Source organism: Artemia sp. Qi Xiang Cuo, chromosome 10 (genome assembly GCF_049724085.1).
Source record: "Artemia sp. Qi Xiang Cuo chromosome 10, ASM4972408v1, whole genome shotgun sequence".
NCBI classification, from domain to species: domain Eukaryota; kingdom Metazoa; phylum Arthropoda; class Branchiopoda; order Anostraca; family Artemiidae; genus Artemia; species Artemia sp. Qi Xiang Cuo.
The window spans coordinates 67,921,892-67,940,034 of NC_142803.1; the positions used below are offsets into that span (position 1 = coordinate 67,921,892).

Genomic DNA, 18,143 nt, shown 5'->3' on the forward strand with positions numbered 1-18,143 from the left:
AATTATATTTTTTTTACTATTGTAAAAAAAAGTCTCTTTTACTATTGAGCCAGGTTGCTCCTTACTAACAGTTCGTTACCCCAAACTGTTTGGTAATAAAACCTACCGATTTCAAGTGAAAATTAAAAAAGTTCATTAAAGGCAACAAAATCGGTTTGGCACACGTGTGCACATTGGAAATCAGTAAACAAAAGTTCCCTCTTGAGTTTAAGTCCCTTTATCCTATTTTTGTCCATTAAAAGATTACCCAATACATTTCAACCAGTAGTAAAACAACGTTTCAGATGTACTTTTTTTGTTTGAACATTTTAATTTCTGGGAATCGTGCTCGAACTTATATGGTCCTGAAACGCTAGGTAAATTGAGTAAGAAAACATCTTCACGTTTTTGTGACAAAAGATGGTTTGGAAAATGAAAGGGCTTCTCGTTGTCACCTAGTAAAGCATCTTCAATTTCAAAAAAAAAATTTAAATTAAATAGACATAGAAAATTTTAACAGTAAAGCTTACTAAACAAATCTGACAGTTTTTCTTTTTAGTTAAGTTCAAAATTGTAAATATATAGACATTATATTTATACATAAAATCATATGTATTTTCAGGATGTTTTAACAAATCGTTTTTGAAAATATAATTTTCGCAAAGAAAAGAAAAAAAACAGAAACATTCAACGCAGAATCACAAACATATAACGAATTAAAACTTGAAATACATAACATTGAAAGAGTTGTTGGATTAAATTGATCCAAAATCATAAAAAAAAACTCCAAGGATAACACAGCCCCCCCCCGAATCTGGGGACAGGGTTTTAAGTTATGCCCCAGGGGCATATAAGGTTTTATGGAAGGGATGGTAGCTGTAACTTTAGAGGTGGCTCATTCGAAGGTAAATCGGAATTTCTAGATCACTTTTTTAGAATCAAAAGTAATAGTATGGCAACTAGCCCCCCCTCACCAACAGTTTTTTGCCCCAAATACGTCTGATCATATTTTTGAGATTGTCATGTTATCTAAAATAGACCAAAGATCATATAGTAACATCTCCGGAGATTATACAGCCACCCAGAACCCGGGGGCATATAAGGTTTTTATGGAAGGAATGATGGTATAACTTCGTCGGGGGCTTTTTCTATTGGGAATTGAAAGTTTTAGTTCCCTTTTTAAGAATCAAAAGGGATCGGAGGGTAACCAGTCCTCCGGCCTTCTTTACTTCAAATCCATCCGATCGAACTTTTGAGATAGCCATTTTGTTAAAATAATGGTGACCTAAGCCCCTAAAATCACACAAACCTATAATGAGTCTAAGGTATTAGAAATGCTCTTCATACCAAATTATTTAAATGTTAATTATAAGTGTTTGATTAATAATTCTTCACAGATCTTTACAAAATATGGCACATTAACCATCCAGCCAGAATTTTAAAAAATATTGGATTCTAAGTGCGACCAGCAGTTATAACTTTCAATCTTGGGAGTTCGGAGTTCTTCTGTGGTCTCTTCTTGAAGAGAAGTTTTGGTAATTGTGGTCTTCCAAGCTTTTAGTACTTTTGCTTTAGTTTTACCCGTGCTTCTTTACAGTAAACAAGCTGATGCCTCGCTGATAAAACGATGAAACGCTGACCGTAACGGTGAAGATGAAACGCTGATCCTAAATCACCTTGAGACCGGTATTGATGCCCGGTTCGATCAATAAGACCGAACCGGTCTTATTGAAACTAAATATGCTACATTTCAGGATATTCTAAGATAAAACCGATGAAAAAAACTTTTAGTAGAAACAAATAAGCTGATTAAAACTTCTTTTTTGAATTAATTAGGAAAAAACTTAAAATTAAAGTTGTTCCTTTCAAAATCCTCTACAAGTCCATGTTAAAATTACTAAACCTGTGTGTACAGTTTTCTTAGACAAGTTCAAATAGAATATACACGAAAAAGCCCAATTTAGAAAGGCCCATAAAAAAAAAAAAAAAAAAAAATAGCCAACTCAGGTCATGTTTCTAGATCAGAGGAAAAGATAAAAACCAAAATCGATGCCTTTATGCGTCTGTTATCACCAGGCAAGCTAAAAATATTTAACATGGAAGATATAGCCGGGAAGTTTTCTATACCGGTCCCCCTTATAAACAGTGAAAGCAATGACAATAAAAATTTTGGATACTTCGGTCACAAATTCAGTGACACCGTCATCAGCAAATATCCGGTATTTTTTTTTTGTCATTGTTTTTCACTCTCTTTTATAATGGTTTATTCCTATTTGAACTATTATTTGAACAACCTAAGAAAACGCGACTTTTGTCGTTTTTAAAAATCCAATCGGACTCTCTATGTTCTTCTAGCAATATACTTGAATTTTTTATTTCTGATCGTATAACTTGTATTTTTTTTAATTTAATTTCTGATCGTTTTTTAAATAAACGATCTTGGCCATCTCCACGGAGAAATACCCTCCCCACAAATATATCCTCTAGACAACTCAATCCCAGTGAAAATTTACCCAGGCAATTACCCTTAACAACTCCACGCGTAAAATTGAGACGGATAAGAGAAAGCAAGAAATAAAAAAATAAAAAATGAATAGGAATTCTGGCAAATTCCAAAATTCTATTTTTTAGAGTTTCGGTTACTATTGAGCCAGGTTCCTTCTTATTTACAGTTTGTTACCACGATTTATTTGGTAATAAAACTTATCAAACCACTTTCAAGTGAAAATTTTAAAATTTTTTATGAAAGACTACAAAAACGGTTTGGCAAACACCTGCACATTGGAATAAGATAAAAAAAAAGTTCCATCTTAAGATTAAGTTCCTTTGTCCTATTTTTGTCCTATAAAATAAAATATTATACAATACATTTAACTCAACAAAAAAAAACAATGTTTCAGATATACCTTCATTGTTAGAAACTTTGGATTCCTGGGTGTCGTATTCAACTTTACATGGTCCTGATATGATAGGTAAATTGACCAAATTAAGCAAATTAAGGTAAATTAAGCAAAGGAACATCTTCACGTTTTGGTGACAAAAGATGGTTTGTAAAATGAAAGGGCTTCTCGCTGTTGCCTAGTAAAGCATCTTCAACTTCTAAAACAAAATTTAAATTAAACAAACATAGAAAAATTTAACAGTAAAGCTAAAAAAGCAAATCTGACAGCCTTTTCTTTTTGGTTACGTGTAAAAATGTAAACATACATTTTAATGTATAAACAAACATTTTAATGTAAACTTATAATTTATAAACATACATTTAAATGTAAACAGACATTACATGTCTACATAGAATTATATGTATATGCAGGCTTTTTTTCAAAAATCGTTTTCAAAAATCCACTTTTTATAAAGCAAAAGAAAACCAGAAACATTCAACGCAATTCACAAACATAAAACGAATTAAAAACTGAAATTCATTACATAGAACGAGTTACTGGATTGAATTGACCAGAAATCATATTACAAAACTACAGGTATAACACAGCCCCCCCCAAAAAAAAAACCTAGGGACAAGTGTTATAAGGGTATATGAGGGTTTTATGGAAAGGACGGTCGCACAAAATTCGGAGGAGGCTAATTCAACTATAAATCGGAATTTCTAGTCCCCTTATAAAGATTCAAAAGTGACCTGAGTGCAATTAGCCCCCCTCCCCCAACCAACCGTTGTTTCCTCAAATGCTTCCGATCAAATATTTGAGGTTTCCATTTTGTCTAAAATAGACTAAAGTAGAAAAGACTAGAGAAAAGGATAGAGAAAAGACAAATAAACAAAATATAGTAAAAACACCGGAGTTTACACAGCCCCCAAGAACCCAGGGGCATATAAGTTTTTTAATGGAAGGAACGATTGTATAACTTCGTCGGGGGCTCATTCTATTGGAAATTAAAAGTTCTAGTTCCCTTTTTAAAAATCAAAAGGGACCGGAGGGCCTTCTTTACCCCAAATCCATCCAATTGAATTTTTGAGATTTTGTAAAAAAAAAAGGTCAAATACTTGGCTGACAAAAACTCCAGGGTCAACACAAACCCCCAGAACTATGGGGCAAGTGTTGTATGTTATGTTCAAGGGACATACAAGGTTCTTATGCGAGGGTTTTGAAAATATTTCAAAGAACAGATAATCCAAACCTCCACCCCCACTCAAAAAACTTATGATCGATATTTTATTCCAAAACTCAAGCGAGTTGACCCATGGCCTTCTTTGCCAGGCCCCCCCTCCATAAAAAATTATTAACGATATTTTATTCCAAAAATTATGGTAACTCACCATTGGCTCTCCATGGACCGACCCCCCCCCCCAAAAAAAAAAAAAAAAAAAAATAAAAAAAAAAAACAAAAACGACTTATTAACAATATTTCATTTAAAGACTTATGAAATTTGACCTCTGATACTCCATGGCCTGATACCCCTCCATCCCCAAAAATTATTAATAATAAATCAGGGAAACTGACCCCTAGCCCTCCCACCCTCTGGTAAATTTATTCATGTCAACTGAATAAAAAAACAAAAAACTAACATTTTACAGAGAGAGACAAATAACTTATTAACAATAATAACGCGTACATCTTCTTTCGAAAATCATCGGGGAGAACCATTGGGTTGTGTACGATGGTTGTCTCCATCCTTAAAATCTACTAATATATATTCACATTTCACTCATAAATCAAAAATCACAAAAAAATCATTAAAAACTTCCCAGAAGCTAGCGTTTCAACCTACTCTTGAACTGGCTAAACTTATCAGCCACCTTTATACCCTCCGGGAGAGAATTCCATAGCTGTGGTCCAGCAAAAAGCGGAAATAAAGATTCTCGTTGAGTACTCCGGGTCTCAGACACTATCCCTGAAGAACATAACATAACATAACGTTTATAACGTTTTATGTAGAATATAACATGTAGAATATAGAATACGTTTTATGTAGAATATAACGTTTATATGTAGAATATATATAACGTTTCATAACAATGATGAAACGAGTTAGACTTAAAAATTTCCCAAATGCACTCAGGCGAATAACGATTCAAACATTGATAAACAAAAACAGCTGCTTGATAATCTCTTAACTTATAAACGTTCAGAATTTTCATGTTAGCGAAGCAACTCAAAGTGCTATTTTCAAATCCCACAGAATCTCCTAAGACACGAACAACTTTATTTTGTAAAATTTGGAATCTTTTAAAACTTGACACAAAAGAACTAGTCCACAGCAAACAACCATAAGACAGATACGGATTGACAAGAGAATGATAGAGGTTCATTAGAATTCTTGATGGAAGCTCATTCCTTAGCCTTCCTATAAGACCCGATCCTCTTGCCACTTTTGCTGATATTGCGTCACAGTGTAGTTTCCAACTCAATATGCAATCAAGATAAAAACTAAATATGTAACACTAAAAGCTTGATTTAAGAAGACACCAGTCAGACAAATTTTATCATTTATAATAATGGGAGTACCAATTCTACAAAAAGTCATGAAATTCGTCTTAAAAACATGAACAGATAGACAGCTAAATCTCATAAAACTTACCAGTTCATTTAGGGCCTTATTAGACTTTTCAATCAAAATTTCTTCGCAAAATGATGTTGCTGTAAACACATTGTCATCAAACCTTAACTACAGCTTAACAATCACAAAAAAAGACAATTAAAAGTAAAATAAATAACAATCAATAGGGGTTTTCTGCATTAGAAACCCCTCACATAATATACAAAATATAGTCTCCCAAAGTTTAGCAGCTGAATTCAACTAACTTTATTTATCTCTTACATGTATTATGATGAGAAATTCCCATCTGAACCCCCATAACTACCCCTGCTTAGATAGACATATTTTGTTCATCATACCTGCACAGAGAAGATTGGCAGAAAATTTCGCAACTGGATGATTTGATTGTCTCACCAAAATTAAAAATTAAAGCTAATAAATTGATTTTAAACGTGTTTTGCTTAACAAAGAAAAAAGGAAAAATTAGAAAAAAGGAACAGAATAATTGTTTTCTAGAACAAAGTAGCTTTTCTTTTATTCTGGCACAAAAATTAACTGTACAACTTACCGTTTTTAATAAAAGAATCCTCAGATAGTGTGATGGGATCGGCCATTTTCAGAATTTGTGGCAAGTCCATTAGAGATCATGGAATGGAGTTAATACAAACTATGAAAAGTCAAATACTATCATTGAAACTTAGATACAATACAGATTTTAGTCAAGAGAGTCCTAAAATACAAAATATATTAGGATTGATGACTAATAATGACTTTCAACCCCTGCAGAGAATATTTTATATTAATACAGTTGAAAGAAAAGGCTCAACTCCTTCAGCAGTCAAAGGCATTACAAATTTAATTAATATTAAAATTTGATTATTATTTTTTTTAAAGGGTGCAAAAATACAAAACTGTCTTTTTGATGTAACTAAATTTAAAGTATAGTTGACGATATTAAGCTATAATAAAAATTTCACGGTAAAGAGCAAAATAAAGCTGTCAGCTTATTCTGTTAGTAAATTTTCCAGTCTGAAAACTTGGAAAATGTGGTTGAATTCCTGAAATGAAAGCTTTATTCAAGGTTTTAATGCCTTAAACACTACAAAGCGTAGGCTTAAAGTGCACATGTCATTATGTTCTTACAAGCGGGTAAATATAGATGCTCTTATTTATAAGACTTGAAGAATGTAAAAATTGATTTAAAATTAGATATAAATAAATATTATATAATAGCATTCTATTTATCAATTAAAAAATAAGTCAAGAATTAAGTAATTACCTTCAAAAGCAATTCAAAATTAAAATCTGAAGTGAAAGTAAAGTAATTTACGAAACATTTCTAGAAAAATAAGTCTCAAAAGTGGGGTTTTTGGAATGGAAGAAAAAAAAAAACGATCAAAAATGGGGTTTTTAAAGGCCAAACGAAAATACTGAAGAAACACACAGAGGGAATATTTCGAGAGAACAGTCGCCTCTCTTCTCCAGCACGAACAAAATAATATAATCAGAGGAAACGCTATAGCGTTGCCTATAGTAAAGGCTATACGGCTCCAATGTTTTATTATTATTATTTTTCTCCCCAGAGCCACTTCATATGGAAGGGGTCGTCGTAGAAACTTCAAAGAGGGCTCATTCGATTGGAAATCGAGAGTTCTAGTGCCCTTTTTAGGGTCAAAAGTGATTGGAAGGCAACTAACACCCCTTCCACGCCCACCATTTTCCCAAACCCATCCAATCACAATTTTGAGATAGGCATTTTCTTCAGCATAGTTGATTTCCTCAAATAAATTATGTTTTTGAGGAGGACACTCCCCCACAGGCATCAGGACAAGGGCTGTGAGTTATGCCCTAAGGGCATATAAGGATTTTATAGAGCTTTGTCGTAGAAACTTCAAAAAGAACTCATTCCATCGGAAATTCAAAAGGCTTGAGCCCTTTTTAATAGTCAAGTGATTGGAGGGCAAATAACCCCCCTCTCACGCCCACCTTTTCCCCAAACACATCCAATCAAAATTTTAATGTAGCAATTTTGTTCAACGTAGTTGAAAATTCAGGAAGTTGGGTCTTTGAGGATAACACACCCCCCCCAGCCCTTAGGGCCAGGGTTGTAAGTTAAGCCCTGGGGGCATATAAGGTTTTTACAGAAAGCGTTGTCGTAGAAACTTCGGGAAGGGCTCATTCGATTGGAAATTTAAATGGCTAGTTCCCTTTTTAATAGTCGAAAGTGATTGGAAGGCAACTAACACCCCTTCCACTCCCAACGTTTCCCCAAACACATCCAATAAAAATTTTGATAGTAGCCATTTTGTTCAACGTAGTTGAAAGTTCTGGAAATTATATGTTCGAGCAGGACACTCCCCCCACAGTCCTCAGGGCAAGGGTTATAAGTTATGACCTTGGGGCATATATGGTTCTTATGGAAGGAATGCTCGTGTAAACTTCATAGAGGGCTCATTTGATTGGAAGTTGAAAGTTCTAGTTAATTTTTTAAGCGTCAAAAGTTATTGGAGGGTAACCAGCTTCCCTACCCCCCCTCCCCCCCCCAGACCCTTTTTTCCTAAATGCATCTGATAAAAATTTTGAGATAGATTTTTTGTTGAAAATAGTTCAAAGATCATATAACGAAAATTCCGGTGTCGACACAACCCTCCAGGGCCCGGGGGCAGGCGTTTTAAGTTACGCCCTGAGGGCATATATGGGTCTTGTGGAACGCATGCTTGCATAAACTTCAAAGAGGGATCATTTGATTGGAAATTGAAAGCTCAATGTCACTTTTTAAGAGTCAAAAGAGATTGGAGGGCACTTAAGCCCCCCCCTCCGCGCCATGTTCTCGTCAAACCCATCCAATCATAACTTTGAGATAACCATTTTTTTTTTAAATAGTTCAAAGACAATATACCAAAAACTCCGGGGTCGACACAGCCCCCCAGGGCCCTAGGGCAGGCGTTGTAAGTTATGCCCTGGTGGAATACATGGTTCTTATGGAAGGGATGCTCGTAAAAACTTCCGAGAGTGCTCATTTGATTGGAAATTGAAAGTTCTAGTTCAGTTTTTTGGAGTCAAAAGAGATTGAAGGGCAACTAGGCCCCCCCGCGCCCCTTTTCCCTCAAGTGCATCCAATAAAATTTTTGAGATAGCCATTAAGTTAAAAATTGCTCAAAAGTCAGATAACAAAAACTCAGGTGTCGTCACAACCCCCCCGGGTCCGGGGCAGGCGTTGTAAGTTATGACCTGGGGCATATATGGTTCTTATGAAAGGGATGCTCGTATAAACTTCAGAGACGGCTCATTTGATTGGAAATTGAAAGTTCGAGCTCACTTTTTAAGATCCGAGGGCATCTAGCCTCCCCCCACGTCTTCTTTTTCCAAACCCATCTGATGAAAATTTTGAGATAGACATTTTGTTCAAAATAGTTCAAAGGTCAGCTAACAAGAACTTCGGTGTATATACAACACACTAGGGCTCGGGGGAACGCATTCTAATTTATACCCTAAAGGCACGTATGGTTCTTAGGAAAGGGATGCTTGTATAAACTTCATAAAGCGGTCATTTGATTGGAAATTGAAAGTTCTAGTTCAGTTTTTAAGAGTCAAGAGAGTTAAGAGCAACTAGCCCCCCCCCTCGCCTTTTCCCCAAAACCCATCCGCTACAAATTTTGAGATAGCCAGATTTTTGGAAATTGTTCAAAATTAGAAAACAGAAACTCCCCCCAGGGCCCGGGGGATAGGCGTTGTAAGTGTGGTCATTGTTGCTTATATGGTTTTTATTAGAGGGAATCTCGAATGAGCTACAGAGGGGGCTCATTTAAACGGTAACTGAGAGCTATAGTTCACTTTTTCAAAATAAAGAAATATCCTAGTGCAACAAGCCCCCCCCCACACACACCCTTTTTTCCCCAAGCCCATCCGATAAAATATTTATAATAGCCATTTCATTAAAAATAGTTCAAAGGTCAGATAAGTAAATTCCTGTGTCGACGCAAACCTCTAGGGCCCGGAGGCAGGCGTTATGAGTAATGCTCTAGGGACTTATATAGTTCTTATGGCAAAGATGCTCGTATAAACTTTGGTGAGGGCTCATTTGATTCGAAATTGAAAGTTCTTGTTCACTTTTTGAGAGTCAAAAGAGATCGGAGGGCAACTAGCCCCCCCCCCCACGCCCCAAATGCATCAGATAAATATTTTGAGATAAACATTTTGTTAAAAATAGTTCGAAGTTCAGATAACAAAAAACTCCGGTGTTGACACAGCCCCCAAGGGCCCGGGGGGAGGCGTTTTAAGTTATCCCTTGGGGGTGCATATGGTTGTTATGGAAGGGATGATCGTATAAACTTCATAGAGTGCTCATGTGATTGGAAATTGAAAGTTTTAATTCACTTTTTAAGAGTCGAAAGTGATTGGAGGGCAGCTAGCCTCTCCCTCACACTCCATTTATTTGTTCCCCAGAGGCACTTCATATAGAAGGGGTCGTCGTATAAACATCAAAAGGGGCTCATTCGATTGGAATTCGAGAGTTCTAGTGTCCTTTTTAAGAATCAAAAGTGATCGAAGGGCAACTAGCCCCCCAAGGCCTTTTTTCCCCAAATACATCTGATAAAAATTTTGAGACAGCCATTAAGTTAAAAATTGCTCAAAAGTCAGATAACAAAAACTGAGGTGTCATCACAACCCCCTCAGGGACCAGGGGAAGGCGTTGTACGTTATGCCCATGGAGTATAAATGGTTCTTATGGAAGGGATGCTCATATAAACTTCAGAGAGGGGTCATTTGATTGGATATTGAAAGTTCGAGTTCACTTTTTAGTAGTCAAAAGAGGTCCGAGGGAAACTAGCCCCCCCCCCGCCTTCTTTTTCTGAACCCATCTGATGAAAATTTTGAGATAGACATTTTGTTCAAAATAGTTCAAAGGTCAGATAAGAAAAACTCCGGTGTCAATACAGCCCCCCAGGGCCCAGGGGAAGGCGATCTAAGTTATGCCCTAGGGACACGTATGGTTCTTATGAAAGAGATGATCGTATAAACTTCATAGAGGGCTCATTTGATTGGAAATTGAGTTCTAGTTCAGTTTTTAAGAGTCAAGAGAGTTAAGGGCAATTAGCCCCCCTCGCCCTTTTTTCCCAAAACCTATCCGCTACAAATTTTGAGATAGCCAGATTTTTGGAAACCGTTCAAAAATTAGAAAACCAAAACTCCCCCCCGGGCCCGAAGGATAGGCGTTGTAAGTGTTGTCCTGGGGGCGTATATAGTTCTTATGAAAGGGATGCTCGTATAAACTTCAGAGGGCTTATTTGGTTGGAAATTGAAAGTTCTAGTTCAAATTTTAAGAGTAAAAAGATATCCAAGGGCAACTAGCCCCCCCCACACACTCTTTTTTCCCCAAGCCCATCTGATACAATTTTTATAATAGCCATTTCATTATAAATAGTTCAAAGGTCAGATAAGTAAATTCCTGTGTCGACACAACCCCCTAGGGCCCGGAGGCAGGAGTTATGAGTAATGCTCTAGGGGCATATATAGTTCTTATGGAAGGGATGCTCGTATAAACTTCGGTGAGGGCTCATTTGATTCGAAATTGAAATTTCTTGTTCACTTTTCGAGAGTCAAAAGGGATTGGAGGGCAACTAGCCCCCCCCCACGCACTAAATGCATCAGGTACAAATTTTGAGATAGAAATTTTGTTAAAAATAGTTCAAAGTTCAGATAACAAAACTCCGGTGTCGACACAGCCCCCCAGGGCCCGGGGTAGGCGTTTTAAGTTATGCCTTGGGGGTATATATGGTTGTGATGGAAGGGATGTTCGTATAAACTTCATAGAGGGCTCATTTGATTGGAAATTGAAAGTTGTAATTCACTTTTTAAGGAGTCAGAAGTGATTGGAGGGCAGCTAGCCTCCCCCCACCACTCCATTTATTTTTTTTCCTAGAGGCACTTCATATAGAAGGGGTCGTCGTATAACCTTCAAAAGGGGTTTATTCGATTGGAAATCGAGAGTTCCAGTGCCCTTTTTAAGAGTCAAAAGTGATCGAAGGACGACTAGCCCCCCCCAATCTCTTTTTCCCCAAACAAACCTGACGAAACATTTGAGGAAGTCATATTGGTATAAATAGTTCAAATATCATATAACAAAAAATCCTTTACGTATGGCCATTTCGTTAAAAAAGGTTCAAAGGTCAGATAAGAAAAACTCCTGTGTCTACACCCCCCCAGGGCCCGGGGCAGGCGTTGTAAGTATTGCTCTTGGGGCATGTATGGTTCTTATGGTTCTAAACTTCGGTGAGGGCTCATATGATTGGAAATTGAAAGTTCTAGTTCCCTTTTTAAGAGTCAAAAGAGATCGGAGGGCAACTAGCCCCCTCTCCACGCCCTATTTTCCTCAGATCCATCCGATAATAACTTCGAGAGCCATTTTTTTCAAAATAATTCAAATGTCAAACTATATTCTTCTGAAAACTATATAGCGCCTTATATAAATTATGGTTGTTTGATTTGGGCGAGTAATTTTAGTTGCAATTTTAGAAGAGTTCAAGTTCTGCAGAATAAGGCTATAAGGTTGATTGGAAGGTATGATCGTGGTATTGATAGCACTGAATCACTTTTTAGAAAGTTTAAAATTTTAAAGGTTGGTGAAATAAGGGATTATCAAATTGGAGTTTTTGTATTTCAGTGTCTGAATGGTTTTGCACTGGATTTTTTTATGAATATTTTTAAGCCTAATTCGTTTTATCACGATTATTCAACTAGGAGTGCGGATAGTCTTGCATCTGAGCCACGGAACACAACCAGAGCGAGTCAAGTGACCAGACACATGGGCCCGTCAGTTTGGAATTCGTTCCCAGATTCTGTTCGTCAAGCTGAAAGTGTGCCGCAACTTAAAACCCGTGTTAAAAATCATGTCTTTTAAGGAATTTGGTAGTGTCAAAGGTTTGAGAGACGGCTTTATTTTTTTTTTTTTTTTGATGGAAGTCAGTATTTATGTGTTATTTTTGTAGATATTTTTTTTTTTTTTTTTTTTTTTATTTTGTGCCATTATATATTTACCATTATTTTCAGTTATTATTATTGTTTTCCCCTTTTTTCATTTTAATTGGTTCGATGATTTGGCATGCATGATATCCAACCGGTCGCTTTTTCAAGCATCTTCTTGCTTTAGTGCGACTTGTTGTCACATTGAGTTATTTTTTTGTTAATAAAAATGTATGAACCTGAACCTGAACCTGCGTCTTGAAAAGTATAAACAACATCAAATTGAATATTTTATGTATAATGATATTAATTGTTGAAAGATCCATTAGTTCAAGAATTTATTTCACTGTAATTTTGTTTTCAGTATCAATGCTGTAATAACAGGAAAAGAAAATATTTGTAAAATAATTAGTTTTCAGTTAAGCTCCAATGACGCAGTAGGCTTTTGGGTTTTATTTACAGTTAAGGAAGAAGGCAGTATCCAAACACTTGTTAGTAGTGAAACTATATTAATCTTGAACAACTTTAAAAAGAGTTAACAAATTAAACTGAATATTTGATGTATAATGGTATTAATTGCTGAAAGCTCATCAGTTCAAAATGTTACTATAATTTTAATGTTCATTTTCAATATTAAGTACAAAAGAGAATATTTGTCATAAAATTGGTTTTCAGTGAAGCGCCAATGACGCAGTATGTTTTAGACTTTTACAGTGAGAGAAGGAGATAATACCCAAACTCTTGTTTGTAGTGATTTTTGTTCGTTTCAAGCTTGATTTGCAGATTCAATTTAATTTTCACTTGTTTAAAGATTAATTTATTAATTAACATTAATATCTATCGTATGTTTGTTTGCATTGATTGTTTATTTAATTTCTGTTCGTTTTAAGTTTCATTTATACTTCAAAAGGAATTTTTTTTCGTTTTAAGCTTGATTTTCATATTCAATCTCAGCATTACTCGCTTTAAGATCTATTTATTCAGTTACATTATTACCTGTTGTATGTTTTTAATATGATTGTTTATTTAATTTCTGTTCGTTTTGGGTTTCATTTATTCTTTAATAGTAATTTTTGGTCAATTTGAGTTTGAATTTTAACAGGTATTTGTATCTGCTGATCTTAAGTTTAAAATGGCCTTTACTTTTCTTTGAAAACTAATTTTTCGAGGTTTTTTTAATTAATCAGTGAAAATGCCAAAGAAAAAAACAAAAAACAAGCGTGGCAAGAAAACAAAACTAATGAAAAAGAAAAGAATTAAAAGATAAATAAAATTCAATAAAAGCCAAAAATTATAAGAATTAAAACAATATAAAATATATAATTTTTGGCTTTTATTGAATTTTATTTATCTGCAACTGAAAATAGACAACCCACAACTGCGCCAAAATAAAATTCAGCTGTGGCGGACAAAATTCTGCCACCACCATAAAAATATCAGCGGCTTACCGTCAATTTGTCGGCGTTTCCTCTATTTTTATTTTTGGCTACTTTTAAAAAGTTTTGAAAACCTAATTGGTATCCGTTTTTATCAGAATCCAGTCCACGATTCATTTTTAGCTTCATTACCAAGTTTAAATTAAGCTCTAAAGCTAGAATTAAACAAATGTACTTTCACCTTAAATCCAAGGCTAATTTATGAAACCTCAATGGAATCTGAAGTTTATGTCATACTTCATGTCTGAATTTCCTGGTCTTGCAACCTGCATTCCACTTCATTGACTACTTTACCCCTTAACCCATCACTCTCTACTCTACAAAGGCTATTATTTCTCATTACCTCAAAATTGAATCCTCTCACTTAATAGTGATATAGGCTACTAAAGGTTTTAATTTAAACGTTTCAACGGACTACTTTGGGAATGAAAGAGACTATATATTCTCCTTCCCATCTCGGCAATTAAGGTACCGCGGTTATGGACGTACTTGGTCATGGTAGGTAAAGCGACGTTCACAAGCGTGTCTAGCTAGAATCCCATGTCTAGACACGTGTCTAGCCACAATTCAATGTCTAGGCAACAACCGTTCACAAGTAAAATTCGGTGCTTAGCTAAACACGCTAAACACGGCGCTTAGCTAGACATTGAGTTCTAGACTCTAGAACTTAATGTCTAGATTTTCGATTACGGCCAATCAGAATGTGTCAAGTTCCACTATTTTCATCATTTTTGTTTACCTTTGTAAACTGAAATTGAATTATTGTTTTCTTATTAAATGTTTTTTTTCATTTTAGGCAAATATGCAACACCAGACATAATAGGGAAGCAAACTAAGGCAATTGTTTCGCTTATCTCATCCATTATCTTGTGACAGTAAAAATAGGGATTACAATTTTGAAAGTTTTAACCTCATAAGCTCTCTTGATTGGCTAAAAATGAGAATTTGAAACTAAATTTGTAGTTTTAGCTAAGCGCCGAATTTTACTTGTGAACAGTCGTTGCCTAGACATTGAAGTCTGGCTAGACATGTGTCTCGACATGGGATTCCAGCTAGAAACGCATGTAAACGCCGCTTAAGCAAATCAAACGATCAAAATTTTACTTTTGCAACTAGGATTTAATTCTTGATTTTTTTTTTTTTTTTTTTTTTTGTTACATAGACAATTTTCAGAAAGCTTAGCATATCGTTCTTTCAGAACTGTTTATTCTGAGGTGTTAGAAGAAAAGGAGGCAGAATTTTGTAAAGAAATTGTTTTATATAAAAAGAGGCAAAATCTTATAAAGAAAAGCATTATATATTATTAAAATTTCAATTGTAGCTTTAAATTTCAGACTTTAATTTGAATTGAGTCTTAAATTCACCATTTGGTCAATTCTTAGGCAGTTCAAGGAGCCAGAATATAAAATTTCAAAACACTTAGCTAGAAAGAAACTCAAGCACTTTCCTTTAAATCTTTGACAAACTTGTAGTTATCATGTATAAAAATAAGCTTTTTTACACGGTGTGGTACCAAGATAGAACTTAGCAGCAACAATTAGTCCTGCATTCTTGAAAACCCTTTCTGCTACCGCCAACGATAAAACTTTTCTTGCCAAAGCCGCAATCCATGGCAGCTGAGTCTAATATCCTTTCCATGAGGCAGTGAATGTATTGATTGCACCAACTTGAGGAGGATAGTTTGATCTCCTAGCATGGGCTGACAGGACTCAATATAAATCTACTTGACGCCAAATAGGATCATCATTTTGATCCGTATCTGCATCGTCTTCATGAAAGGTTATTGGCTTAAGGAGCCTCGTTTTTATCATGTATGTTCCTGAAAAGATTTAGATTTGCCACTCTTCCGATAAAAACAAAAAGCCACATTCCAAAAACTGATTGGAATAACTCATCCACAAACAGCATCCGAGATTACAGCCTTTTCGAGGGCATTTCTACTGCACTAAAACGCTCACCACAAGTTGAGGTGGAGGGACCTAATGTTGATTGGACAAATACGGTTAGCAAGAGATGTGATAAAGTTCCTTTTGTCAGCAGCCAGCACTAGAGGCTCAACCATTTGGAACAAGAATTCCCTTCTTGTCAGTGAACCATCCAAAAGGTTAGACGCTCATCAGTTTCATTTTTCTTGAATGTTTCAAAGACCAAAAGTGCTGCTGTTACCATGAGATCATCATTTGGGAAGCGAAAGTCAAACTATTTTTTCACATTTTCTTTCAGAAGCAGAATACAGCTATTATCAATAGGCTGCTCCTCAAGATGACCTTTCAGGAGGTTTCGCCAGAGCAGAGCAACATTCTGGGTGGGAAGGAATTATCCCTCAATAACCTCGACTGTAGCAAAAAAATTGTGTAGTAAAGAGAAAAGGGAACACATCAGTTCACATTCCTCATCATCAAGAATGTGATCAGTTTCCCAATTTTACACAAAAACCTGTTTGAGGGCCTTTGTGTTGAATAATACTTTGCGTCGTACTACATGTTGCCTTCCATCTTGTGGGCAAACGCCGTTCCAGAGACCTGCACTGTCCATATCTTGATAAAATAGGAGGTAGATCATCAGCAATCTGCACAGTGTGCAACTGAGTATCAACATCAATAACCATATCTAAATCGCAAAATGTTTTAAGGAATTCATTGCTATTTTAAAATTGATTTTTTCAAGATGGATGTTAGGAGGACAAAAAGATCATATATAACTTTAGTTCTTCCACTTTGTACATGCTTCAATGTAGGCTACATATGTATGAATACATTTTGGGTGGGGAGTAGGGGGGCTGATCATAATTTTTTTCCATCTAGTTTTCAGGCCTTAGTAGAATAGCTGCATTTTTGCATATGGTAAGAAATCAATAAATAAGGTAGTCAAGGAATATCAAGGCTAGTCGAAACTAATTTTAGTTAGAAAATATTACATTGTAATAGAGGACAGAAACAAGTGAATGATAATCTAAAGTACATAGTTGACGAGCGCCATCTCAACAATCTTCAATCTAAGTCGTTCCGTACAATCTAGGGCATCCCATGGACAGACTTTGTCAGCAACGACCGCCTACGAAGTATGACTTTTCAGTCACCTTTGTCACATTTGGTAGCCGAGCAGACAGTTCGTTGGTTTAGACATCTTTTGCGATTAACTGCCGATATTCCAGCTCGGATTCTTTGCGACTTTGAACCAACCAGTGGTGGCTGGAAGCGTCCAAGCGGAAGACCCAAGTTCCGGTGAAGTGATAGTCTTGGGGTTTTCCTGGATCAAGCTGGAATTTTGCTGTCTAAAGCAGAGGCCCTAGCTGCAGACTGTCCCACGTGGAGCAGGCTGGCGATGCTCTAAACGCCACCCAGACATTAGGATTAACAACGTAACATAGTCGAAGAGTAGATCCAAAAACACTTTGAGAGGATCCAACATTTTTGCATGTACTGTTAGATATTGGATTTTGAATTATATTTGCCTCTCAATAATATCAGAAAATAATTCGGCACTAAAAATTTCCTACGGCACTTCGCCACCGACCGTATCGGCAGCGACATCGGCGCGCTGAAGTCTTTTCGACGGGGGCACGCTATAAGATTTTCGGTGGCGCGCCGCCAGTTTTCGGCACGGCTTCGGGGATTAACTGAATATTGGAGATGTCTACCTAACGGAGATATATTTGCAAATCCAACATAAAATTTAATCAAGAGTATTAAACTGATGGAGTTATGCTACACTGTATCAACTGATGGGGAGGGGGCGGGGATCGTCCCCAAAATGCCTCACTCCCCCGCCCCCCGCTGATTTTAAAAAATACATTTTTGGTAATTTTAATGGAAAAAAGTAGCCCCATAGATTTTGAAACATGCATTTAACCCCCTCCCTCAATTTTCTTGAATCAATGTCACTGAATGTGTTTGCATTCCTACTCATCTAATATCAAAAGCATAGAAATTTACGATTAATTCTCAACTTGCTGCGAGACACAATTTTCGAATTTATAACGAGTATGCTAAACAATTAATTAAGACACAAGTAACGTTACAATCTGTCATAGGAAGTACAAAAGAAATATTAAACTACTTAAACTTTTCAACGTTAATTTTATTTAAATAAATTTAGTTCAATAATTTCAATCAAGTTAAATAAATACCAATAATAAATAAATACAATAAATACCAATTACATAAATTGACATTTCTCAACCAAAGTATTTGAATTGTTTAGATTTTTAATCCTCATGCGTCAATCTTTTATAGTTTGAGAACAAAACTTGTTAAAACTGAAAAAATTCT

General features: G+C 35.8%; 1 protein-coding gene across 1 annotated transcript in view; it reads right to left on the reverse strand.

Moving 5' to 3' along the window:
• Nucleotides 1-2,974: 2,974 nt before the first annotated feature.
• LOC148948084 (uncharacterized) overlaps nucleotides 2,975-18,143 on the reverse strand; it is an 87,743-nt gene continuing 72,574 nt past the window's right edge. The window contains exon 3 of the mRNA XM_089096089.1: nucleotides 2,975-3,078. Within this exon, the coding sequence (XP_088952215.1) occupies nucleotides 2,975-3,078 (104 nt within the window). The remainder of the gene's footprint in view (nucleotides 3,079-18,143) is intronic.